The sequence below is a fragment of the Pristis pectinata genome, chromosome 29 (assembly GCF_009764475.1).
Source record: "Pristis pectinata isolate sPriPec2 chromosome 29, sPriPec2.1.pri, whole genome shotgun sequence".
Classification (NCBI taxonomy): Eukaryota; Metazoa; Chordata; class Chondrichthyes; order Rhinopristiformes; family Pristidae; genus Pristis; species Pristis pectinata.
The window spans coordinates 9,233,714-9,259,960 of NC_067433.1; the positions used below are offsets into that span (position 1 = coordinate 9,233,714).

General features: G+C 46.0%; 1 protein-coding gene across 1 annotated transcript in view; it reads right to left on the reverse strand.

The window, feature by feature from the left end:
• The window catches only part of LOC127584164 (protein transport protein Sec24C-like), a 43,602-nt gene that overhangs the window by 3,968 nt on the left and 13,387 nt on the right, over window positions 1–26,247 (reverse strand). The window contains exons 6-18 of the mRNA XM_052040745.1: window positions 25,203–25,341; window positions 23,879–23,994; window positions 21,480–21,604; window positions 19,178–19,369; window positions 18,028–18,121; window positions 16,221–16,319; window positions 14,036–14,206; window positions 12,726–12,822; window positions 10,340–10,482; window positions 6,584–6,722; window positions 3,626–3,747; window positions 2,427–2,606; window positions 1,019–1,189 (exon numbers count right to left, since the gene is read on the reverse strand). Coding sequence (XP_051896705.1) covers window positions 1,019–1,189; window positions 2,427–2,606; window positions 3,626–3,747; window positions 6,584–6,722; window positions 10,340–10,482; window positions 12,726–12,822; window positions 14,036–14,206; window positions 16,221–16,319; window positions 18,028–18,121; window positions 19,178–19,369; window positions 21,480–21,604; window positions 23,879–23,994; window positions 25,203–25,341 — 1,788 coding nt within the window. The remainder of the gene's footprint in view (window positions 1–1,018; window positions 1,190–2,426; window positions 2,607–3,625; window positions 3,748–6,583; window positions 6,723–10,339; window positions 10,483–12,725; window positions 12,823–14,035; window positions 14,207–16,220; window positions 16,320–18,027; window positions 18,122–19,177; window positions 19,370–21,479; window positions 21,605–23,878; window positions 23,995–25,202; window positions 25,342–26,247) is intronic.

A 26,247-nucleotide genomic window follows, 5' to 3' on the forward strand; every position in this document is an offset into this window, starting at 1 on the left:
ACATGATAACAAGAAATGATGAATGAGCAGTCTATCTGAAGTTGGAAAGTTAAATATTCTCTCTGAAACCCTGTTTCTTTGAAATGCCTCACTAATGGTCACTCCTCCTCCCAGCTCTACTTCGAAAACCCTAAACCCTCCACTCCTGAAGAGTCACTGACCCAATACATCGACAGGTTCCTCTTTCCACAGATGTTGCTTGACTGGCTGAGTTCTTCCAGTACCTGCAGTTCTGTTTGTTTTACCTGGGTTATTGACTTGTGTGGAGGGCACAAGGAGCCTGCAAAGGGAGATAGATCAGCTCACTGAGTTGACCACATGATATTGGGGTACAGAGGGATGAAGCTCAAAGGGTTGGCATTGCAGGTACAGCAAGTAATTAGGAACGTTAGTGGAATGTTGGCCTTTATTGCAAGGTGTATGGAGTATAAATGTGGGGAAGTTCTGCTGTAACTTTACAGGGAATTGGTGAGACTGCACCAGAGTGCAGTGTACAGTTTTGGTCTCAGTATTTAAGAAGAATATATCATGTTGATTATTGTGATCAAGGGGTTAACCAATGAAGAGTGGTATGAAGTATAGAAGAACAAGAGGTGATTTTATTGAGACAGATATTGAGGGGGGAAACGACAGAGTGAATTCCCGAGTGGGAGTGTCTAAAGCAAGGAGACACGTTTTCAGAATAAAGGATTGTCCATTTAAGAAGAGGAATTTTTTCCTTGAGGATTGTGCCTCTGGAATTCTCTACCCAGGGAACTATGGAGGTGGAGTCATTGAATACATTCAAGGTGGAGACCGACAGCATACAGACACAGTCAAGGGGTATGGGGAGAGAGAAGGAAGGGGAGGTTGAGGGCAGAATTGGATCAGTCATAATCTTATTAAACAGCAGAGTGGGCATGAAGGGCTGATCGGCTAACTCCCGTATTTTTATGTACAGTGTGGGGCAGCCACAGGGACAAGGGCCAGTGAGGAGGGGAAAGCTCTGTGCTGACTTGGTCTAAGAGGCAGTACTGACCACTCCGCAGTCCACTGTGTTGAAGGAGGGCACCCCGAAGACGTTCTGGATCCACGCTGTGGGCACGTACATCCCAATCCACAGGAGCAGGCTCAGCCCGTCCTCCAGCAGGTAGAAGCCCTTGGCTGACAGCCACCTGTTGGAGCATCGCACAGCCCGTGGCAAGATTGCCTAGCTCCCGTTCAGCTCATGCTGCAGTTCAAGCAGAGAGAGCGAGAGCGAGAGAGAGAGAGAGTGAGAGATAGAGAGAGAGATAGAGAGAGTGAGTGAGTGAGTGAGTCAGGGACCACCCACCAACTTAGTACAAGCCCCTGCTGTAAAGATCAATCTCCTCTCCCACCGTTTCCCCCCCTCCCCTCACTATCAAACTGCAAACCGGCTAGAGAGTCTCCCTCACAGTATCACCAACATTCACGGACGCAATTAACCTTCACGGCTCTATTGTGCGGAAGGCTTTGAGTCAGTGGGCACAACAGTTATGACCAGGTTAACCACAGCCTTTGCACGAGCTATCACTGAAGCAGGCTGGGGCTTGCCAGAGTTGATGCTAAGAGAAGGATTCTTCAGTGGAGATGCACAGAACTGGAGGAAGGAGCAGGTGGGGAGGCTCAGAATAAGCTGTGGGCCATTTAAGACAGATAAGGGTAGAAGTTCTCTACCTCAGAACTGTAGAGGCAGAATTATTGAATATATTATAGAGTAATACAGCACAGAAACAGGCCCTTTGTCCCAATGCCAACCAAGGTGCCTATCTAATCTAGTTCCATTTGCCTGCATTTGGCCCTTATCCATCCAAATCTTTCCTATCCACATCCACACCTCCAGCTCAGCCCTTGTGCTGGGTTCAGTTTTTAACCGGAAATGTGTAGGGAGCTAAACTGGGATCCTATCCATGTACCTGTCCAAGTGTCTTTTAGATCTTCCACTTCCTCTGGCAGCTTTCATATACGCACCACCTTCTGCGTGAAGAATTTGCCCCTCAGGTCCTTTTTAAAGCTTTCCCCTCACTTTAAACCTATGCCCTCTACCTTTTGATTCCCTCTTCCTTGGTCTGTAGGGGAGCCGTGCATTATGGGGATCAGGCAGGAGAGGGAAGATGAGGCCATGATCCTTTTGAAAGGCAGACCGGGTTTAACGGGCTGAGTGGAGTTCTCCCACCAGTTCTAATGTTCCTAATAAATGGGGGCTGGGATAAAGATAAAAGGTGGTGTTGGGCGTAACACAGAACCTTGAAACTTGCATCACCTTCAGTGACAGGGTGCAACATGGCTTGTCTGTAAGCTTGCATCTATCTCATTACAAACCTCATTCTCTGCTGAAAGAAAGACCAACTAACACTACTAGCCTCACGCCGACTGACTCTGTTCAAAGCAGCCAGGGTTGACAGCAGCACAACTAGAATACTTACTATTGGCAAAAGGCGAGGGTAGAAGAAGACATTGGTTTCCGCAATATCCATTGACATGACCAGGTGCCTGAGGTAGACCCTCTCCTCGATGGAGGAATCTGGCCCTGTGAGGAGCACTTTACTCTTCCGCAGACAGTTCAAGTACAGAGGAAAGACTTTTAGAAATTGTGGCATGACCATCTATTGGGAGTAAGGTATTAGAATTAGTTCCAATGCAAGGTGATGTCAGTTACCCTGGCCTCAAGGCTGAGATACCCATGTTGCTTTTTCAACTCTTAGATGGTTAAACTTTTCCACTTCAGAGAGTCGGAGTCAATATCAGGCACTCACGCCAGGCATCACAGGGTTAAATCCCAGGTAGACCTGGGCTGAGACTGGCTGCTTCAGACTCTCCGTCTCCTGTCTACAACTTGTATTCTTCCCCCCCCCAACAATCATCCTTTCAGACGTAGTCAATCCCATCAGACTCTCAGCAGAGAAGCAATTACCCAGACAGGCTTCATTCATGGTAGGGGCGAGGTGATCGTTTAACTGACTGGACTGCTCAGCATTCACACCTCGATTTCCAAACTCTGGTATAATCTCCGAACAACAGACAGGCAACAGCCTTATGCAGCATTTCACATTCCAGCTCTGCGAACTAGCAGGCAATTCCCCAACATGGTAGACCACTAATAGAATCAGAGAGAGATACAACATAGAAACAGGGTCCTTCAACCCACTGAGTCCATCCAAACATCAACCACCCATTTTTACACTAATCCCACCCTTGCTCATTTTATTCTCCCCATAATCCTCTCAATTCCCCCCAGAGTCAACTCTTCACCTACACACCAGGGACAATTTACAGTAGCCAATTAACTTGCCAACCCTCGTGTCTCTGGGATGCAGGAGGAAACCCGTGTGGTCACAGAGCGACCACGCAAACTCAACCCAGATTGCAATCAGGGGTCAGGATGGAACCCGTGAGGCAGCAGCTCTAGTAGCTGCAGTGCTGTGCCATGCCATGTACACAGGAGATTATGGAGTCATGATGTGACGAACCCAAGCCAGTAACTCCAGTTCAGCCTCAATGAGCAGTACACTCAGACCCCAACCACTGCGCCGTCCAGCACCAATGGCAGAGGAAGGAAACCCAGATAATCTGCAATACAGCCACGCCAAGTGCAAGTATCAAATGTTGGGGCTCTGGGTCTCACCTGACCTCCATGGGCTGAAGTTTGGGCACAGTGCTTTCGGTAACAGGCCAACATCCGAGTAACGTGTCTCACCAGCTCATCTCGCACCGCCTTCGTGGAACGACCAAGCACACTGTGGTACGCTGCCAATAAAGAGATAACACACTGAATAAGCATCACAGCTAATGGTGGAACTGCCAGCCATGTGGGGGAAGTATTCCTCTTGGGTTAGCAGTCAAGCAGTTCCTTATACCACATCTTTGATAAGTAATAAAGAAAATGCACACAGTTTTGTTTGTAACTCACTGATCTCTCTTAGATTGATTAACCTTCAGTTCCAGACACTCCAGGACACTGCTGGAAGTTTTGGAACACAGTTAAGAATGAGATGAAGAGCCATTTCTTCACTCGGTGCGTTGTGAAGCTCTGGAATCCTCTGTCCCATTGACTCCCTTGTTATCAATATTCAGTGACTCATAAATTTCTGAGGAGATTCAAAGGCCTTCAGGACTAGGCAGGAGAATATGATCAGCCCTAATCTAACCAAATGGTGGAGCAGGCTCAAGGGGTGGGTAGCTCTCTCCCATTTCTTATGTTCCATCTGTTAGCCCATGGTCTCCATTTCCCTGCGTTCCAACAGCCAGAAGGGACTGAGTGCAGTGTTGGGAGTTCTCCTGAATTCTCCCACCGCACAGTAGTGTAGCGGTTAGCGTAACGCCATTACAGCGCCAGTGACCCAGGTTCAATTCCTGCCGCTGTCTGTAACGAGTTTGTACGTTATCCCCGTGTCTATGTGGGTTTCCTCCAGGTGCTCCGGTTTCCTCCCACATTAACAAAGACATACAGGTTAGGAGATGTGGGCATGCTATGCTGGCGCCGGAAGAGTGGTGACACTTGCGGGCTGCCTCCAGCACATTCTCAGTAACGCAAAAAGATGCATTTCACTGTGTGTTTCTATGTACATGTGACTAATAAACAAATATACATCTTAAATAGCTTTCACTCCGAGAAAGAAGCCACCCATCTCTGGGAATTAGCTGGCACTAATGCTGGAATCGAGAGCTAATTCTCGTGGCTTTTATACCCTGAGTATGTAAGCCTACAACAACAATAAACTTGAACTTTATTGGAAGGGTGTGCAAAGACATGACCGTCCCAGGGTTGTGGTAGAGTTTGGAGAACTGCCTGCTTGTGCCGGATTTCCCTGGGTTAAGGGTGGGGAGGTGAAATCCCACTAGGGTTAGTTCGTCTGCCCTGAAGTAGCTGGAGGCCAGATGTTTTGACCTGTTTACTGCCATGACTGCTGACACTGTGGAGAGGCTGGTGGGCTGAGCTCCCAGCCTGGGCAAGTTGGACGCTCCCTAGACTAACCAGGCAGAAGGTCCTGGTGGATGTCAGACACCCAAACATGTTGAGAGGGAAACGAGCGTGGGGTGTCACAGATTCAGAGCCATGCAGCAAAGAAATAGGCCCTTCAGCCCACCACGTCCTTGTACCTTCCCACACTAATTTCATTTACCCCTCGTTAGATCCATAAAGAGTGACTGGCATATCCCCCCGAATTTTATTGCCGGTCCACCATCTACCACCCCCCTCCCCTTCACCTGCACCCATTTCTCCCACCCCTCCCACGATGTTGACTCTCCATTCACCCTCCACGATACAACCAGTCACTGGCCCGCCCTCCCCTCACAGAATTCTTTCACCTCGCGTCTTCCTGTCCCGCAGGGGTCACTGGCTGACATCCAGCTGCAGGCTACCTGATCAATCCCACTCTGCAATGCAATCAGCGCAAGGCTGGTTCTTGGATCTGTCCTGATGACTGCGGCTCAGGCCAACAGCAGGCCACCAGCCTTCACAGTGAGACAGAGTCACAACAGCATGGAAACAGGCCATTTGGCCCACAACGTCCATACCGACCAGGGGGCACCTATCTGTATTAATCCCATCTCCCAGCACTTGGCCTGCAGCCCTCTTATGCTTTGTCGATTCAAGTGCTCGTCGAGGCACTTCTTAAATGCTGTCAGTGACTCTGCTTCCACCACTCTCTCAGGCAGTGTACTCCAGGTGCTCACCACTCTCTGGGTGAAAATAACCCCCTCAGATCCCCTTCTAAATCTCTTACCCCTTACCCTAGATCTATGTCTGCTAGTTTCTTGCAGTTTACCCTATCTATACCTTTCAATCTGATACACCTCAAGCAAGTCCTGTCGTAACCTCCTCTGCTCCAGGGAAAACAGACTAACTCTTCTTGACTGGATCTCCATGTGTCTCATGTATTTTGTTGGAGACATTTGTAGAAAAATAGTTTTGTCTTTCAGTTTGCCCTTAATCTCTTGCCTTCTGTGAACTTTTGGTATTGGTCTTGGTCTATGATCGTCACATGTACAAAGACACAATTAACTTTTGTCTGTGTGCCATCCAGACAGGTCATGCCATACGTCAAGGTGGTATAGAGGAAAACAGAATGCAGAATGTCACAGTTAGAGAAAGTGCAGTACAGGTAGACAAAGGGCTACGATGAGGAAGACTGGGAGATCAAGAGTTCATCTTTACCGTAAGTGAGGTCCGTTCAAGAGTCTGATAATAGAAGCTGTCCTTGAGTCGGGCAGCATAGAGACTACTCAGTAGCAAAGTTATGACTTTCAGCCCATCTAACATGGGATTAACATAGGATTAGTGTGAGTGCATGCTTGATGGTCTGCATGGACCCAATGGGCTGAAGGGCCTGTTTCTCTGCTATATGACTGGTTATCTATATAACCTCTCCAGTCTCCCCTCATAACTGAAACGCATCCCAGGCAACATCCTGGTGAGTCTCCTCTGCACCCTCTCCAGCGCTACCTCATCCTTCTTGGGACGTTCTGCAATATGACAGTTGGACATGAAGTCTAGTACCGTGCCCTAAATCACGTTTGGCCTCAGGAACCCTGGGCAACGTTCCCCGTCCTGCTCACCTCAGTCAGATGCTGTACTCACCGGTCTTAGCAAAGTAGTTCAACAGGGTTTCAGCCTGGGATGTCCTGAAGGTGTCAGTCAGCTGGGTGGAGCAGTTGAGACCAACATTATGGATTCGGATTCTGCGCTGCCCACTGAGGGTTGTGTAGAGGAGCACAAACTGGGGGTGCAAGGAACAAGAACGGTCAGCTCAGAGTGTGGAGCAAGACGACTAGCCTGGGAACACAATCATGCACAAAACACACCTTTGGGTAACTGATATGGGTAGATTTAATAACAAAGCATCAATTTATAAAATCAATTGATAATTGGTTTATTATTGTCACATGTAGAAAGGTACAGTGAAAAACTGTTTTGCGCGTCATCCACAGAGATCATTTCAAAACAAGCACATTGAGGTAGTACAAGGGAAAAGCAATAACAGAATGCAGAATATAGTGTTACAGTTACAGAGAAAGTGCAGTGCAGGTAGACAATAAGGTGCAAGGGCCATGACGAATTATATTGTGAGGTCAATCATCATTATTGTACAAGAGGTCCGTTTAAGAATCGATTCATGCTGTGACTAATGAGTAGTCTTTGCTCTGAGACTGTTGAAGGTCTGTTCATCATTTTGCCCACTTACCCCTTTGTGAGTCATGGAGAAATACATGGAAACAGGCCCTTCAGGCCAACTCATTCATGCTGACCATAATGCCCATCTAAGCTAGTCCCATTTGCCCATGTTTGGTATTGGTATTGGTTTATTATTGTCACTTGTACAGTGAAAAACTTGTCCAGCATACCGTTTGTACAGATCAATTCATTGCACAGTGATTGAGGTAGACAGGGCAAAAAAAAACAGAATACAGAGTAAAGTGTCACAGCACTTCATATTCTGGTATTGTTTTTACCCTGTACTACCTCAATGCACTGTGTAATGAATTGACCTGTACGAATGGTATACAAGACAAATTTTTCACTGTACCTTGGTAGAGGTGACAATAATAAACCAATGCCAAACATGGGCAAATGGGACTAGCTTGGATGGGCACTATGGTCAGCATTAATGAGTTGGGCTGAAGGGCCTGTTTCCATATTGTATTTCTCCATGACTCACAAAGGGGTAAGTGGGCAAGGTGGGCCCTTATCCGTCCAAACCTTTCTTATCCATGTCCACACCTCCAGTTCATCCTTTGTGCTGGGTTCACCTTTTAAACAGAAATGGGTAAAGAACTAAACTGGGATCCAAAAGGGTTGGTTCTAAAATACCAGATCATTAATTTTCATCACACAGGGAAGGGATCAAAAAGAAGATTTACTGACTTTTGGATCACTCCGTGCTTTACAGCCAATCAACTACCTTCAGACAGATTCACTCGTGTGATACAGAGAACATAGCGGCCACTCTGTGCTCAGTGACTTCCCACAAACAACAACACGAAGACAGTCAGACAATCTGGTTTTTTGAGAAGCTGGCTGAAGGATAAATATTATTCAGGACACAGGACACAACTCCCCAACGTTTTCTTTAAAATGTAACTGCAAGATCTTTTACAATGCAGCAAGAGCACAAACAAGGAATCGGTTTAATATCTCCTCCCTCTGCCAAGAAACTCTCCCTCAGCACTGCCCTTCCTACAACTTGCCCCTTCCTTGGAACTGCTCCTCCCACAGTGCAGTGGTCCCTCAGTGGCCATTGGATCTTCAAGTTTGATACCTGTGAGTGAGCCTCAAGAGGAGGTGAATCTACAACCCTCTGACCCAGAGGCAACCATGCCATTCACAGAGCCACATCTACCATTAGATTGTAAAGACTGCAACTCAGTGAATCAGCAGCAAAACACACAGCTGGTGGTACACCAAAATTGCAACATAGCCTGACTCTGACCAAGGCCTGACCATGCTGAGGGTATACTTGCCCATCTAACAGCTGAGTGTACAGCGTGTGCCAAAGAGGAAGGTTGGATCAGCCATGTTCTTGCTGAAAGGCCCACTCTTGTTCCCGTGACTTACAGCCTTGTTATCCTCCAGTCTGTGCTCTCAGGTTGAATCCAAGACCCTCGGAAGAAATGCCCCTGCATCTTTTGGTATTGGTATGTTATGCCCCACAGGCTGTATCCTCAGCCCTCTACTCTACTCCCTATATACGCGTGACTGTATGGCCAGATTCTGCTCTAACTCCATCTACAAGTCTGCAGATGATACCACTGTTGTAGGCCATATCTCAAACAGCGATGAGTCGGGGTATAGAAAGGAGATAGAGAACTTAGTGGTGTGGTGTCATGACAACAACCTGTCCCTCAATGTCAACAAAAGAGCTGGTCATTGACTTCAGGAAAGGGGGTGGTGTACATGCACCTGTCTACATCAAAGTGCTGAGGTCGAGAGGGTTGACAGCTTCAAGTTCCTGGGAGTGAACATCACCAATAGCCTGTCCTGGTCAAATTACTTAGATGCCACAGCCAAGAAAGCCTCTACTTCCTCAGGAGGCTAAAGAAATTCGGTCTGTCCCCTTTGACACTCACCAACTTTTATCGATGCTTGGTACGGCAACTGCTCTGCCCAGGACCGCAAGAAACTGCAGAGAGTTGTGGACACAGCCCAGCGCGTCACGGAAACCAGCCTCCCCTCCTTGGACTCTGTCTTTACCTCTTGCTACCTTGGTGAAGCAGCCAGCACAATCAAAGACCCCACCCACCCAGGTCAATCTCCCTTCTCTCCTCTTCCATCAGGTAGAAGATACAGGAACCTGAGGGCACGTACTACCAGGCTTAAGGACAGCTTCTACCCCACTGTGATAAGACTATTGAACGGTTCCCTTATACGATGAGATGGACTCTGTCCTCACGATCTACCTGGTTGTGATCCTTGCACCTTATTGCACTGCACTTTCTCTGTAGCTGTGACGCTTTACTTTGTACTGTTATTGTGCCCAACCACTAACTAAACCCACTACTCCATGCAAGTGATGCGGCTGCTTTCTGGGCCAGATACCCAGGTGACTCTCCCCTCCAATCCACTCCTGTTTAGCATCTTACAGTCCGGCTCACATCTGAAGTTCAAGTGGTTGTCACTCATTGCAGAGGTGGCTACCTGAGATCAAGCTGCTTTTCACAATCACCCAGATGCTACCATCTCTTTCTGACCTTGTTTTATAAACTTAATTAAAGATGTTATGTAATTAATTTGCATGGTTTACTTTAAATGAATTAACTAAAATGAGGAGCTCCCTCCCTCTCACCAAATTGCCCATTTCTCGCTCTGTTTTCATGAACCTGATCAGCATGGTAACTGCAGCATAAAGATGTCCTGGGTCAGCTATTGTCACCCATGGTTTAGTAAATTGCCCACTTGGCTACTGTTAAAAGGCCGTGGGTTCAGAGGCTTGAGCACAGAGGTTGACTGATCCACCTGTGCTTACGTTTTGGGTCATTAGATGAGAAGTCAAACCACTGCCCCATCTTCCTTTAGAGGTGCTTGCAAAAGATTTCAGAGCTGATTTGGAAGAGCAGGTGAGTTATTCCAGTGAGCTGGCCAATATACAACTCTCAGTCAACATCACAAAATAATATTTTGCAGTCATTAGTAACTGCTATCCATGGGAGCTTGCTGAGAGTAAAGTGGTGGTCGAGTTTCCTACAGAAAATTTAAAAATCACCTCATTTGGTATTAAGCTCTCCTGAGAGTGTGATAGGCACTTCAAAAATGCACGTCTTTTAACTCAGAAGAACATAAGAAATGGATGGTTAGAGTGGAGGTTTATGTTTATACTGAGGAAGTATGACAAGGATTTACCTGGATGAGCACACCATCCTTCTCCTGCAGCTTCCCACTGTGTTTGAACTCCACCAGCAGTGCTTTGTCACTGTCAATTGCGGCCAGTTGCACCTCAGTTGTGTTCACATGGAAGGAACCATAGTAGTTGGTCGCTCTGATACCTGAGCCCAGAACAAAGCAATGTTCAAATCATCTCTGTCCCTTGTAATGCTCTCTCATCTAAAGTAGGATTACCTGCCTTGGCAGGGTCTCGACCCGAACCATTGACCATCCCTTTGTTGACCCGCCAAGTTCCTCCAGCAGTTTGTCTGGTTTTTTTTAACCCTCCATCCTGATTGATCGGGGAATGGGATCCCAGGTGCACGGTCAGCCCCTTCCTGCAATTGGGTGGTTAGTGGGTGGAGATGGGGAAACTAGGAAGGACAAGTTTCAGGCCAAGACTGGAAGGTGGACAGAGGTCTGGAGCTGGGCATGGTGCTGGGAGGACCCCACTTCAGGAAGCTTTCTGGTTCTGACCCCTTAATTTGGACTGTGCAAATGATGTCCGTGTAGAGCAGTCATATCCCATTGCAGATTGGATTCCCTCCCCAGTCCATATTTTGCAGAGAATGTCCATCAGGCGTACAAGAAATGGAAAGACAGAAGCAGAAGTACCCCCTGAACCTGCCCCACCATTCAGTACGATCAAGGCTCATCCAATCTCAACACAACTTCCAACTCTCTCACCAGACCCCTTGACTCCCTTGAGTTTAACTGTCTCTCGGGACTGAGACCTTGAGTAAAATATTCTGTCACTGGTGACTTGACAAGTGTCCACCCCAGTCTAGCACACAAGCAATTGTATCCCTCAGCCACGCAAGGCTGAGGGAGGTCTTCCGGCTGGGCCCAGTGCGAGAATGATCAGAGCAAATCACCAGCCCCAGAGCTGACTAGACTTGAATGCCATTGCCCTTGGACAGAATCTTGGAAACCACATTAAGCAGGAAAGCCAATCACTGATGCTTTTACCCACTGCTGCTGTCTCATCATAGGGACGCTCAGCAAATATCTGCAGCACCTTGGGCTGGGAAACATCTTTGCAGCTCATGCAAAGCTCCCTTCAAAAGGGAAACATAGTATCGTACAGCAGAGAGATGAGCCTCTCAGTCCACACTGTCCATGCCGATCATGAGGCCCAGTTATACTGATCCCATTTGCCTGTATCCCATTATCCTTCCTTAATCCCATTATTTTATTCTCCCCATATTCTCATCAAATATCCCCTCTTCCTCCAGATTCTACCACTCACCTACACACTAGGGGCAATTTACAGCGGCCAATTAACCGACCAATCTGCACACCTTTGGGATGTGGGAAGAAACCAAAGCACCTGGAGGAAATCCACACACGGGGAGAACACGCAAACTCCACACAGACATCACCCAAGGCCAGGATCGAACCAGGGCCTTCGGCACTATGAGGCAGTGGCTCCAGCTGCACAACTGTGCCACTCGTATTATTATCTGAAACCAAACTGCATTTAATTAAATAAGGCCGACTGATTATAATCACTGCTGGTGCTTTGAAGTAAAACAGCTGAATAGCAGTTGACCAAATGATAAGAGTGGCCTGCTTCTGCCAACTTGCAGATTGAGGTGAATAATATGACTAAAACATCAGTTCAGCAGCGTTACGCCCTTGTTTCGCTAGTGTGGCAAATGTAAAATTCTCAGAATGTTGTATCTGAGGGAAGATCCTGAACTACTGACGGGTGGGTAACGTACTGTGGCTGCAGTGATGCAGAGGAGCTGTGGTCCTGTGATAGGATGGAGATTAGAACAAGGTGTTACTTGCCAGGGCCTGGCATAGAGTGGGGAGGGTCTCTGCACTGAAGGGGAGGGATAAGGAGAGCAGTCAGCGGAATAATGGACACTCATCTGTTTAAAGAAGAGGAATGGTTACTCATCAGAGAGAGTCATTAACAGTGGTTATAAGTACAGGGTGAGCAAGCTATGGCAGTTTCTGGCCATGCCTGATAACTGGTTAAAGAATGAATAGCAAAGAAGAAATTGGGTTCACAGGAGACACAAGAGACTGTAGATGCTGGAATCTGGAGCAAAAAAACAAGATAATGGAGAAACTCTGTGGGTCAGGAAGCATCTGCTGAGGGAAATGGACAGTTGACGTTTCAGGTCGAGACCCTTCATTTGGACATCTGGATGAAGGGTCTCAACCCAAAATGCCAACCATCCATTTCCTTCAACAGGTGCTGCCTGACCCACTGAGTTCCTCCAGCAGCTCAGTCTTGCTCAAGAAAATGGGTTCCACTGCCTTGAGTTTTATGCAAGGAGTTAAGATATTCTGGTAGATTGGAATGCATTTAAATACTCTGCAAAATAAATACTCACAAGATTGGGAAAGGTACCTTTCCTAGCGTGAACATTCATCACAGCATTGAATCCCAGCACCTTCTCCACATTCCTTTGAAGGTCCCCCTGGAACTGCTCTGCGTCTCTCTCAGCCTGCCAATCAGATAAAACGGATGGGATAGAGAGATGTCGGAGAGACTGTCAGGGAACGTCAGACCCACCAGGTTATTTTGATTCAATCTGGAATCACATTCTCACAATTCCAAACCTCTTTACGCGATTAATTTGGGTGACTATCATTCAGCAGTGACTACAGCTCACAGTGACTATACTGCAGGAATGGACACACCTTAACATAAGCCCACTTAACAATGACAAGTCAACAGTCACTGCAGCATCACAGGCACTGCCCCACCACAGACACCACTATTCAAACATAACTTTGCTGCTGGAGGGAGTATATTTCACAGTGACAATATTTTAACAAAGACAACAATTCAATAATTTCTTTTCAAAGTCTCCACCTCAATTTCATGCTTCAGTAGTGGCTCCAGTTTAACAGTGGCTACACTTTAAATGTGACTGCACCTTCTACAGTGGTGATTGCACCACTGTGAATTCATCTCAACAGTAATTATACCTCATATGTGACCACTCTTGAATGATAACTGCACATTAATAGTGACTTCACGTCAACATTGCCTCCACTTCAACACTGTTTGGGATTTTCACTTAATATTTATATTTTTATCTTTACAGTTATTGGTGCTGGGGTAAAAGACATTAAAGAATGTCAGAACAGGCACCAGGGATCAGATTCTCTTCCTGCTTTTTATGCCTGACTACACTTCAGCAACGACTGCACCTCCCTGATTACAATAAAGTATAAAATGATAACACTTCAAGTCAGCAGTGACACATGTCAACAGCAATACACCAGAATGATACTTCTACTTTATGACATCTTGAAGTCATGTAAAATATTATAGAAATGGAAATCCTTTCTTTCTAAACCCCTTTGAAGTTGCTTCCACGTCTCTTGAATTGTGATTACCGACTTAACATGGGAAATAATGTCAACCAATTACTATGCAGTGAAATAAAGAACAAATAATCTGTTTTGGAATCATGTTGAAATAGAAAAACTGCCAAGAACACTGGAAATTATCACTATGCTTCTTAATAAACAGTGCTGTTGCATCCTTTATATTCACCCGAGACAGCAGTGGGGTCTACGGTTTTACACCTTTCTGGAGTTGGACTCGAGTCCATGAGCTCCCCAGTCAGTCGACAGAGTCCTAACTATTGAGCAAACTGAGAATACACCTACACTGAGCTAAAGTTGTCTGATTAAGAATGAAGTAACCTTGAAGTTGCTGTAGTTGTAGAGGTTTCCTCCAGTCTTGAAGGTCACCAGAACCAGGGAGGCCATGTCCACGTACTGGTCGGAGAAGAGGAAGAGGTCCACACAGCAGCCCTGCTGCACACACTGCTTGGCCAGTGTCTGGTAGTAGCTGCTCCGAGGCTGGAACAACAACTGACACAACAGATATGTTTAGTCCCTGCACCAATTCTTTTTAAACACTTTACTGCACAACAAAACACTTCTGTCCCGTCCCAGCCAAGCCAGCAGGTAGAAACTGCGGTGTGAATTGCTGCCCTTGCCCTGCCCAACACTGTCCCACCAGTTCAGCACAGCCTCTGTTCTCCTGTTGTGAAGTGGCACTTCTGAAACGACAGCCTGCATTGCTCGCTTGTGGCTCGAGGGGATGGAGGACGTTGGGAGACTGTGCAAGGAAATAAATTAAATGCGCATTATCTGCTGCTTAGTTAGAAACTGCTTAAGAAAGGTTAATATGCAATGGATTCCCCGTTACGCTATGTTTTCCTTTGCAAAATGCAGAAGATGAAAAAAATTCTAGTGTTCAAAATAAAACAAAGTTTGGGGCAAGTTTCTTGGCACTTACCCCCACCCCACACCACTCCCACAAATACTGACATTCCACTGGCATTTAAGGGCTAAGGGATACAGTATTGTGCGTGATATTGTAAGCATGTTTAACCAGGTCAATGACTCTATTAATGTATGTCACATAGGAATGTCTAAACCTTAAAATCTATCTCACTATGTCACGATAAACTGTCTTCCAAGCTTTATAAGGATAAGCACTCTGTGATTCCTTGTGGGGTAATGGATGCAGCACAGACTGTCATGAGACCATGTGCTCATTGGTTAATCAGAGGTGGAGAGCGTTAGCAGCTTCAAAGCCCAACAGTGTTAACATCTCAGATGACCTAATCACAGAGAAGGCACGTCAGCACCTCGACTTTCTTAGAAGCTTAGAGAGATTTGGCATGTCACCAAACTTCTACAGATGCACCATTGAAAGTATCCTGACTGGTTGCATTGTAGCCTTGTACAGCAATTCCAATGCACAGGAATGCAAGAGGCTGCAGAAAGTAGTAGACACAGCCCAGTTCATCACAGTCACAGCCATCCCCACAATTGACAGCATCTACAGGCGACACCTATCATCAAGGATCCCCACCATCCAGGTCATGCCCTCTTCTCATTACTACCAGGAGGCACAGAAGCCTGAAGTCCCACACCACCAGGTTCAGGAACAGCTACTTTCCTATAGCCATCAGGTTCTTGAATTGACCTGCACGACCCTAATCCACCTCAGCAACAGAACATGACAGACCACATCTTGCACTACCATGGACTTGTCAAAGTCAAATTTATTGTCATGTGCACGACTACATGTGTGCACAGGTGCAATGAAAAACTTCCTTGCTGCAGCATCACAGGCACATAGCATCGTATAAGCAGCATTCAGAAATGTCTCCCATCCTCTGTTTTTTGCACTGATGTTTTGTCTTGCACAGTCTTTCTTTCCTTCACTGGTATAATTTATGTATATTTAGGTTCTGTGTGTTGTCTGCACCTATGTGCCTGTGATGCTGCTGCAAGCAACGTTTTCACTGTACCTGTACCTCACCGTACTTGTGCACATGACAATAAATTCGACTTGACTGATCAAAGGAAGGTTTTCAACAATAACTTGCAGTAACATTGCATCTTCAGCCAAGCAACGTATCCCAAGACACTTCACAGGAGTATCATCAAATCTAACTGACTCCGGGTCACCTCGGAGAAAATGGACGGGTAGCCAAAGTGACTCCAAAGGCTCATCAGGAGCAGAGGAGGTTAGAGGGGTTTGAGAATGAGGAAGGGGATAATCCTAGAATTTAAAGCCTTGAAGGCTGTAGGGCTGGAGAAGATTACACAGATGAGGACGGTGACAACTTTAACGTTTGCTGTGCCGCTAAGTAAGATTTACAGCCCTCCATGTTGAAAAGCAGTAACACATTTAATAAGAATTAGGTTGGGAGAAAATTCTACCCTCTGAAGTCCACAGGGCAATACTCCCCCAGACTCCGAGCATGGAGCCAGGATTGGCCCGATCTTTAACCTTGGCTTACAGTTAGTGACAGTCGAGGTGCTGAGCCACGAGTGCGGGTGCAGAGGAGCTGCTCCACCCCAATACCTGCTGCTTCTTGGTGTTGTGGTTTCTCAGAGTACCCTGGGCAGCCACCGTGGGCAGCGATGTGTGGAAAATGAAGAGTTTGCCAAAGCATTGAGCAGCCTGGTGGAATGAAAAGAGAGACAGCATAAATAGTTAGTGCATTCTTACAAAACCAGACCCCGCAGCATCCAGTGTGTCGGCACTCTCAGTGTGAGTCCAGCCATCATCTCCCTGACTCCATTCTTCCCACAGACTCCCTACGGTCTTTCAATCTTCTTACAAGCCTTAAAATTCTACTTGTTATCTACCTCCTGACATCCTTTTAAGTCTTCTTGGTAGGGCACACTGCACAGTTTTGTCCCCCACTTTGGCTTCTCAATGAGAGAGAGTCTCTGAACTTGAGTGGGGGTTCCTTTGCTTGGGTTCTACTACTTCCATCTCCTGAACCTTGCTCCACTTAAACCACTGTGAACTCTAGTAGAGGGTCAAGTTGGTGCCCTGCATCACACCTGGGTCATGCCTGGAAGCATTCCAGCCCCAAAGCAGAAGACAGCTTCTGTTCTGTTGATGGCCAACCCTTAGTGATCATGGCTGGAGAAAGTCTTCCCCTGGCTGAGGAAGTTTCCACAGCCTACCCACATCCATTTTGTTAGCACAGTGAATGAGCTAAATGATTCAAATGATGCCCAGGTTAGGGTGTTTTGGGTCATTCCTGAAGGAGTTCGACAGCCTACTGCACTGGATACACAAGGAGTTGCCTCACAAGATTGTTTCTACAGAGTTTCATCGAGGGCCGTGGCACTCATTTATAATATTAGGCAGTGCGTTCAAGCTGCCACATCCCTGTTAACGACCTCACAGAGACACTGTCACTGACACAAAAAGTGCTGGAGGAACTCAGCAGGTCAGGCAGCATCTATGGAGGGAAATCATCTGATGAAGGGTCTCAGCTTGAAACATCGACTGTTTATTTCCCTCCATAGATGCTGCCTGACCTGCTGAGTTCCTCCAGCACTTTTTGCGTATTGCTCCAGATTCCAGCATCTGCAGAATTTCTTGTGACACTGTCACTGAATTGTTCTTGGTTGGATTCCAACACTGAATCCAAAAGGTAACTCAAAATGCAAAAAAAATGCAGATGCTGGAAATTTGAAATAAAAACAGAAAATGCTGGAAACACTCAGCAGGTCAGGCAGCGTCTGTGGAGAGAGAAGCAGCTAATGTTTCAGGTCAAAGACCCATCATTTGTTCTGAATGTTTCTAGCGTTTTCTGATTTGATTACAAGATCCAAACAGTTCAATTCAGATTTAAATTAGCATGTTACAGAGGCTCTGCAGTGGGCATGTTGAGATGGGGCACTTTAACTGTACTTAATGAGAAGAAGAAAACTTTCCTCAGTGACATTTAGTGACAGGTTGACTGAAACCACCTCATAGTGAGCCAAAGTAGAGCTACTGTTCTTTTGAAGAAAATCATTCTAGACAACTTACATACAACTAAGATTTCCACAGAGAGCAAAGGAATTGACAGTTTTTGATGTTGTTGGTTAAGAAAAAAAGTTTGGTTTGGGGGAGTGGAGAAAGAAAGGAAAGTTGGCCAGGTCACTGGGAGGCCTATAATGTCAAATGATGTAAGAGGACCCAAGCGTAAATGCCACTTGTGCAAGGTCTGACTGGGATCCATGACGTTCGGAACGGCGGGAAGTTTGTGGAGCGGACCGTTGTCCGCAACATACCAGGTTGTCATGAAACAGATAGGTGAAAACTAATTAGCATGCAGACTTGCCTGAAAGTTCAAAGTTCATATTCAAACCTGCCACCTTGTTACCTTCAGAGCTTCTAGGCCTGCCTGGACGACTGGGCCAAAGAGAACATCCACTTCAGGACTGTCCGCAAACAGCAGTGGGATCCTATCCAGCAAACTGGAACAGGGGGATAAAAGAAAGCACCTGTTAACCACTCAGAAGATTAAAACCAGTTCAATCACACAGTTTAAAGGTGAAGAAGATCATTTTTCTGTGTAATGTCACGCCAGGTGAAGAAATCCTCTAAATGCCCAACAAGAGAGAATAGACTCAAGGTGAGAGGTAGGAGATTCAAAGGGGAATTGAGTTTTATTTTTATTTTTTACATAGAGAGTGGTTGATATCTGGAAGGTGCTTCCAGAGAAGGTAGTGAAATCAAATACAATTGCTACGTTTAAGAAGCATTTAGATAGACCCTTAACCAGGCAAGGTATAGAAGGATACGGTCCTAATGCAGGTAAATGGGATTAATGAGGATGGGCAAAAAGGTCAGCATGGACATGATGGGCTGAAGGGCTTGTTTCTGTACTATACAACTTGACGAGATGGGTTTCCCTGGGTGCTCCGGTTTCATCCCACAACCCAAAAATGTGCTGGTTGGCAGGTTAACTGGCCACTGTAAATTGCCCCTAGTGTGTAGGTGAAGGGTCAAATCTGGGGCATGTCGAGACGATTACGGGGAGAATAAAATGGGTTAGGGTAGGATCAGTATGAAGGTGGGTGCTTGATGGTCAGTATGGACTCTGGGCCAAAGGGCCTGTTTCCATGCATTACCTTGCAATCATTCTATGACCTGTCCAGGTTCTACTCAACTTCCAACACAGTGGCAGTGATGAATATTAAGCCAAGAGGTTGCTGGTTGTAACAGAAGGTAGCTATTCCTGTTACAATGATAATGGACAACACTTCTAAACAGCATCTCAATAAGTCTCAATCTTTTAGCCTTTCTGCCCTACAAATATTAAGTATTTATCCTATTCTGTTTCAAAAGTTATCATTAAATTTGCTTCCGCCACTCTTTCAGGCAATAAATTCTAGATCCTAACAACTTGCTTTGTAAAACAGTTCTCCTCATCCCACAGAATAGGGGAGATTCAAGGCAATGCTTTAACAGTGTTCTTTTGCTATGTTCAGCTATTTCATGGATGCAGTGTGTAAATTCCCAGTTCTTACCTGTTGATAAGTGCAGTGGATTCCTTCACATTGACCAGGAACCCGTCAAACATTGGCGTTGTCACATCAGAGACATCAGTCACTACCACCATCTGCGGCTGAGCCAGCGAGCCTTTCACGTTGTAGAAATGTAGAAACTTATTGTACGTTAGGAATCCCACTCTCACAGCTGACTCCATAGTCCCAGGCTCCCTACGAAGCCAAGCAAAAGCCATGGAACCAATTATATCCCAGATGGGAAGCAATGGGAAGTATTGTCCAGCAGAACTACACCAAGTATCAAGAGCCCCGAGCTTCAACTGGACAAGGTGCTAGAGGAATACCATGTGCTAAACCTTAAGACATCCACATCAAATCCCTAAAAGCTAGACCCAATGTACTCTTAAACATAACAGATCTGGAACACATCTTTAAGTCTCGGTTGTCAGCATTACATCTCTACAAGGAGAGTTTGGCACGTCTTTGCAAAGGTTGTCCATCTCCAGTGGCCTAGGCTGAATGTGCTTGCATCCTATCATTCTGAAGTTGAACGATGGCACAGTGAAGGGAATGGCTCTTCTCAATAAAAGTTGATCCTCCCCTCGGTGAGGAGCATTTCTCCACAATTTAGCTGACACCAGGAATTCAGAGAGGACAACCAAGCTTGCAAACTGTGCAGTTCTAATTCAAATAAAGGTAAGAGTTTGCACAGGGCTAGGGAACAAAATTAAACCAAGAATGGGGGGTCTGAAAAGTACAGTCAAACAGGAGGAGGGAGATAATTTGTTTCTACCATGTTGACTGTGGCTCTGAAGACAATAGGTTAATTGTGCGGTATTACAAAAACCTGTTTGAAGGATTTAGGAGTGCAAAGGGTAACAACATATATAGTTCAAGGCTCAGACATACGTTGTAAACTCTGGGGTAGAAATCTTTGTGCAACCCAACTTCAGTTGCATTCAAGACTTTACGTGCAATTGTCTCAGTGAGATAGATGGTGTTGGTGAGGACAATGAAGTCCAGAAGTGATGGATGATTGTGGATAGATTAAGGATTGGGGGCTCTGGGTCTCTGGGGATTGAGGGATTGTGGCAGTGGCATAAATACAGGGGGTTGATGGAGGGGTCTGGTACAATGCATTGGGAGAAGGATAATCAAAGGCAAGTAATTGGTATACTTGACAGATATCCAAGACCACCACTTGGCTAGAAACCACAGGTTGTCACAAGAGTGCCCAACAAGGGGCATCCCCAGGGTAACATGATCCAAGTCCCAATGTAAGGCTCCTAAAGGACCAGAGCATGGGATGACACTCTCCCATGGGGAGAATAACTCATAACCAGAAGCTCCCCAGATGAGAGACACAAAAGACTGCAGGTGCTGTAATCTGGAGCAACAAACAATCTGCTGGAGGAACTCAGCGGGTCGAGCAGCATCTGTGAAGGGAAATGGACAGTCAATGCTTCGGGTCGAGACCCTTCATCTGCAACCCAGATGAATTTCCTGATGCAGAACAACATGGAACGGGGTGTCACCATGTTTCACTCAGGAACAAATAAAAATCAGCTTTTCAACTGCATAAAAAACACAATGATGCTGGAGGAACTCAGCAGGCCAGGCAGCATCTGTGGAGAAAAGCAGGCGGTCAACATTTTGGGTCAGGACCCTTCTTCAGGACTGAAGATAGGAAAAAGGGAAGCCCAATATATAGGGGGGAAGAGCAGAGCAGTGATAGGTGGACAAAAGAGGGGAGGTGGGGTGGGCACAAGGTGGTGATAGGTAGATGCAGGTAAGAGATAGTGACAGGCAGGTGCGGGGGAGAGCAGATCCACTGGGGGATGGGTCAAAGTTAAGAAGAGAGAAAGAAAAAAAGAGGCTAGGAAAGGGGGGGGGTTGTCCACCCATCACTGCTCTGCTTTTCCCTCCTATATATTGGGCTTCACCTTTTCCTATCTTCAGTCCTGACCAGAAACACTGACCACCTGCTTTTCCTCCACGGATGCTGCCTGGCCCACTGAGTTCCTCCAGCATCACTGTGTTTTTCGTCTAGATTTCAGAATCTGCAGTCCTTTATTTCTCTTTGAACTGCATAAAACTGGAATAAAATTATGCAATTGAATTTTAAGTTTTTTTTTAAATCTCAATTTATTTTGATACGAGTAACAGATATTAATTTCTAAGGTTTCTGCTGATGATGAGATTCTTTTGACACATTCCTTGTGCACTGTTCAGTCCATGCGTCTGGAAGCCCAGGTGGAGTCTGCACCTCAAGCTGTGTTCAGTCAGTACAGATGGACAAGGTTAGGCACCAACAGCTCCCTACCTTGGCAAACACTGCACCACCTTCTTCAACTCGCCACAGATTAAGTGGAGCAAGCCACTCCTCACCGCATTGTACGATACATCAATCATGAAAATGAATCCCACTGAACTCGGTCCTCGATCGCTCTGGGTAGGAAAATAAAGCGGATATACTGCATTGGTTATTTTCTAAACAATGTCTCCCAGTCAAACACAACCAGAGTTACTCAAGCTTCTGTCCACGGGTATCCACGCTTTAATGAAAAAAAAGTCAATAGCAAACCCAGTCAACTGTGGTTAGAAATACAAACAACTAGGCAGCACTGAGACATCAATCATTTCCCCCGCAGGTTTTGTTGGCTACCTCCGTGGCAGTGCTGCCTAGACATAGAATTGTCAGTGGAACATTGGGTCCAACAATGCAGCATTCAAACTCCTGAAAATATCACATCTAAACTACAATCTGCTGGATCTAATTAAACTTTATGGCTTGATCATAATATTATTTCTAAATCTCACAACTCTCGTCGGAAGACTCTCCCTGGTTTACCAGCTGTTGTCCTCTATACCTCATCTCTTGCTGTGTCACATCATGTCACATTATGTAGAAGTAACAAAGTCTCTCCTTTCACTAGCTGACAACTAACCTTGACTGCACAGATTTTCAGTTTTCAGACCATACCTTCAATACAGCTTCCAGAGAAGATCATGGAGAGGACCTCACTGAATAAAAATGTGCTGGTAGAAATTTCCTAACTTTCTTATTGAAAAGGTTTAATCAGGTCTGAATTCTTACGTTTCCCAGAAAAGCTTTTTGGCCTCTTAAATGGGTTCTCGATGGCACGCGTACATATTTAAAACGGTGTGTGTTGTGTGTCTGTCATTAGAGCTGCTGGCTATTGGCAGAGAATTGGACTCCAAACATCAGCCTTACCCATCTATACCAATCTCAGACACCTGACTACCTGTTTAATGTTTGAAAGATCATGGAATCGAGGGTTATACAGAACTAACACACAAGAGGATTGACACCAGGATGGATTAACCATGATCATATTGAATGGTGGGGCAGGCCTGAGGGGTCTGGTGTTCTACTCTGGTTCCCATGTTCCTGTACTGGTTAATTGCTGGATTCTCTCTTCCAGCTGTTTTGAGACTGAACTATCTTTTGGACCTTCCCTGTATGTGACATAGTTTCACTAATCTACAGGGAATAGCTTTGCTGTGCTGAAATATTTATCAAGTCATACAGTGCAGAAGCAGGCTCTTCAGATTTTGACTGGTTGCATCACATATGGAGCCCCCAATGCGCAGAATCGCAAGGGGCTACAGAGGGTTATAGACTCAGCCAGCTCCATCATGGACACAAATCTCCCCACCATTGAGGACATCCTCAAGAGGCAGCACCTCAAGGCGGCCGCATCTAGCACTAAGGACCCTCATTATCCGGGACATGCCCCCTTCTCGTTACTACCAACAGGGAGGAGGTACAGGAGCCTGAAGACCCACACTCAACAATTCAGAAACAGCTTTTCCTCTCTGCCATCAGATTTCTGAATGGTCCATGAACCCATGAACACTACCTCATCATTCTTTTTTTTGCACTATTTATTTTTTGTAATTTATAGGTTTTTGTCTTTGCACTGTACTGCTGCCGCAAAACAACAAATTTCATATGTCAGTGATAATAAATCTGATTCTGATTCCATGTCCACATTAACCATCCATACTAATCCCATTTACCAGCACTTGATCCATAGCCCTCTAGGCCTTGGCAATTCAAGTGCTCATCTAGACACTTCTTTAATTGTTGCATGAGTATCTGCCTCCACCACCCCCTCAGGCAGTGAATTCCAGATTCCAACCACCCTCAGGAAGGAAAAGTTCTCCCTCAGATAAAAAGTTCTCCCTCAAATCCCCACAGGCACGGTAGTGTAGGGGCAGGCACAGTAGTGTAGTGGTTAGCATAATGCTATTACTGCGCTAGCGATCCAGGTTCAATTCCAGCCGCTGTCTGTAAGGAGTTTGTATGTTCTCCCCGTGTCTGCGTGGGTTTCCTCCGGGTGCTCCGGTTTCCTCCCACGTTCCAAAGACGTGCGGGTTAGGAAGTTGTGGGCATGCTATGTTGGCACCGGAAGCGTGGTGACACTTGCGCGCTGCCCTCAGAACACCGTACGCAAAAGATGCACTTCATTGTGTGTGTTTCGATGTACATGTGACTAATAAAGAAATCTTATCTTAAATACCTTACTCGTCATCCTAAACCTACCCTGTGCAGTTTTAGATTGGGAAGTTTACAGTGAACAAACTGCAGCCTTTGTGGGCCAGGCAGGTTTGACTGTAACAACAGCCCCATGAACTGATCAGGAATGCAGTGGATTGCCGTGGACCCCACATTGCTGCTGCCCTGCTATATCTTACCTTGTTTTGCTGTTCTGGCAACAGAAACTCATAGGATCCCAGAGATAGCTCTGGCCTACTAAGGCGATCGGCCCGCTTCCCAGTGTAGTCAATGGGGTGAAAGTAGTGGTCTGGCACTAGTTAAAACAAAAGAGAGCCAGCAGCATCAAGCAGCTATTTATAACCCAGAGCACCAGAAAACATCCAGTGCAAGCATGGAACTGATACAGCAACGCTTCTGATGTATGGCAAACTACCTTTCATATTCCCTCCAAAATCCTTGGTTAGAAGCTGTATAGATATATTTTTCCCCCCATTATTCATTTACAGGATGTGAGTATAACATGCATTACCCATCCCCAATGCGCTGGAAATGGTAGGCGTGAGCCACCTTTTTGAACTGCAGCAGTCTGGGTGGTGAAGGTGCTCCTCAAGTTCTGTTGGGGAAGACGCTCCAGGATTTAGACCCAGCAACAACAAAGGAATGGCGATATACAGGACGGCATGAGACTTGGAAGGGAGACCTGCTTCCCCTTGCTCTTCTTGAGGTCACAGAATTTGGAGAATAAAGTGTCACAGCTACAGAGAAAGTGCAGTGCAGGTAGACAATAAGGTGCAAGGTCATAACGAGGTAGATTGTGAGGTCAAGAGTCCATCTTATCGTACTGGGAAACCGTTCAATAGTCTTATAACAACAGGATAGAAGCTGTCCTTGAGCCTGGTGGTACATGCTTTCAGGCTGTTGTATCTCCTACCCAATAGGAGAGGGGAGAAGAAAGAACGTCTGGGGTGGGTGGGGTCTTTGATTACTTTGGCGGCTTTACCGAGGCAGTGAGAAGTGTAGACAGAGTCCGTGGAGGGGAGGCTGGTTTCCGTGATGTGCTGAGCTGTGTCCACAACTCTCTGCAGTTTCTTGGGTGGGTAGAAGCAATGCATCTGAGGATGGTGCACACTGCAGCCACTGTGCATGGACGCTGGAAGGAATGAATGAGGCAAGGGGGGTCAAGACACTACTCCCTCAGCTGACGACAGGAGCAGAGCGGGAGCAAGCTGAGGAAGTGTGCACATGCCTCCTTCTTTAAGTCTGCTTCTAAGCACCAAGCAGTGTTTTCTCTATTGATATCAGTTTAAAAAGGGACAAAGGCACCTGTTCAACTCACCACCAAATTGGCATCGAAATTAATTTGTACAGTAGCAGTGACGAAACGTCCAATATGGAAGACAGTTTGTGATGTAATCTCAACCATCAGCTGCAGTTGCTAATTCACAGTTCTTTTACAGATACTATCTTTCCTCTCAACAGTATCCTTTTTCTTAAATTAAGATGAATAGTGCCTGTACTCACCCCGTGAGATGCTGTCACAGAATAGGCACCGGAAACTATGTCCGTTATCCAGGAATTCCATCATTGGGCATATGTAGGCTGCACATTTCTCACACTGGACAGGGAGAGTTTCACTGCAGTCCACCAAAGGCACAGGAGCCTAAAATAACCAAGTACCAAGCATGACTGTAAAATTACGGCAAGGATATTTAATATCCCATCTCCAAAGTAAAGGAGAGATAATCGGGCTTTTGGAAATCAGAGGTAGTCAGTATGTGAAAGAGCCCGTGATCAGAGAGGACAATCCAAAGATGCAGGTGTGAGAAATGAGGAAGGAGACAGTTTCGTTTGAGTTGGAAGGTTGCAAGGGTTTGGATGGGTGGAGTATTTTCCCAGCACTGAAAACATCAGGATCTGTGGGAATCTCCCACTCACTCACTGCAGCTTGGGAGGTAGCATACCTGAAACCCCAGAGAAACAGCAGAAGTTCACCCCTTCTTTCAGCATTTATCAAAGAATGGACAGTCTGTTCCTTAGGAATATTTACTGGTGAAGTACATCGTAGCTGTTACTATTTGCATTGATGGTGCTCTGAAGCTACCACCTGTACCTGCATCCAGTCTGCCTGACTCAGTGACTGTGTGTGTGTGTGTGTGTGTGTGTGTGTGTGTGTGTGTGTCCCAAGTACTCCAAGTAGCATCCGTCCACACCCTTCCTGTTGGGACACATGACTACTCAGCACATTGAAAGTTAAAAAAGTTGTACTCCCCTTCCTACTTATAGTCTCTTCCCAGGAAATTTCTCCCCCTCCTCTCCTGAGGATACTGGCTCCATCCCATGAAATGAATCCTTATGTGCCAGATACTCTCCTGTACCCTGCTCCAGAGATCATTCCTCCTGGCCAGTGAATATCATCTTTCTCACTAACACTTATCCAAGCATGAGAGAGTCATATTATTTTACCATAATATTAATGAAGAGGCTGGAGCTATTTTTTCAGTGAACACTGGCAAATTTCACCACGGCAATTTTACAAACTTCTATTAAGATTTTTTTTTAGCTAAAA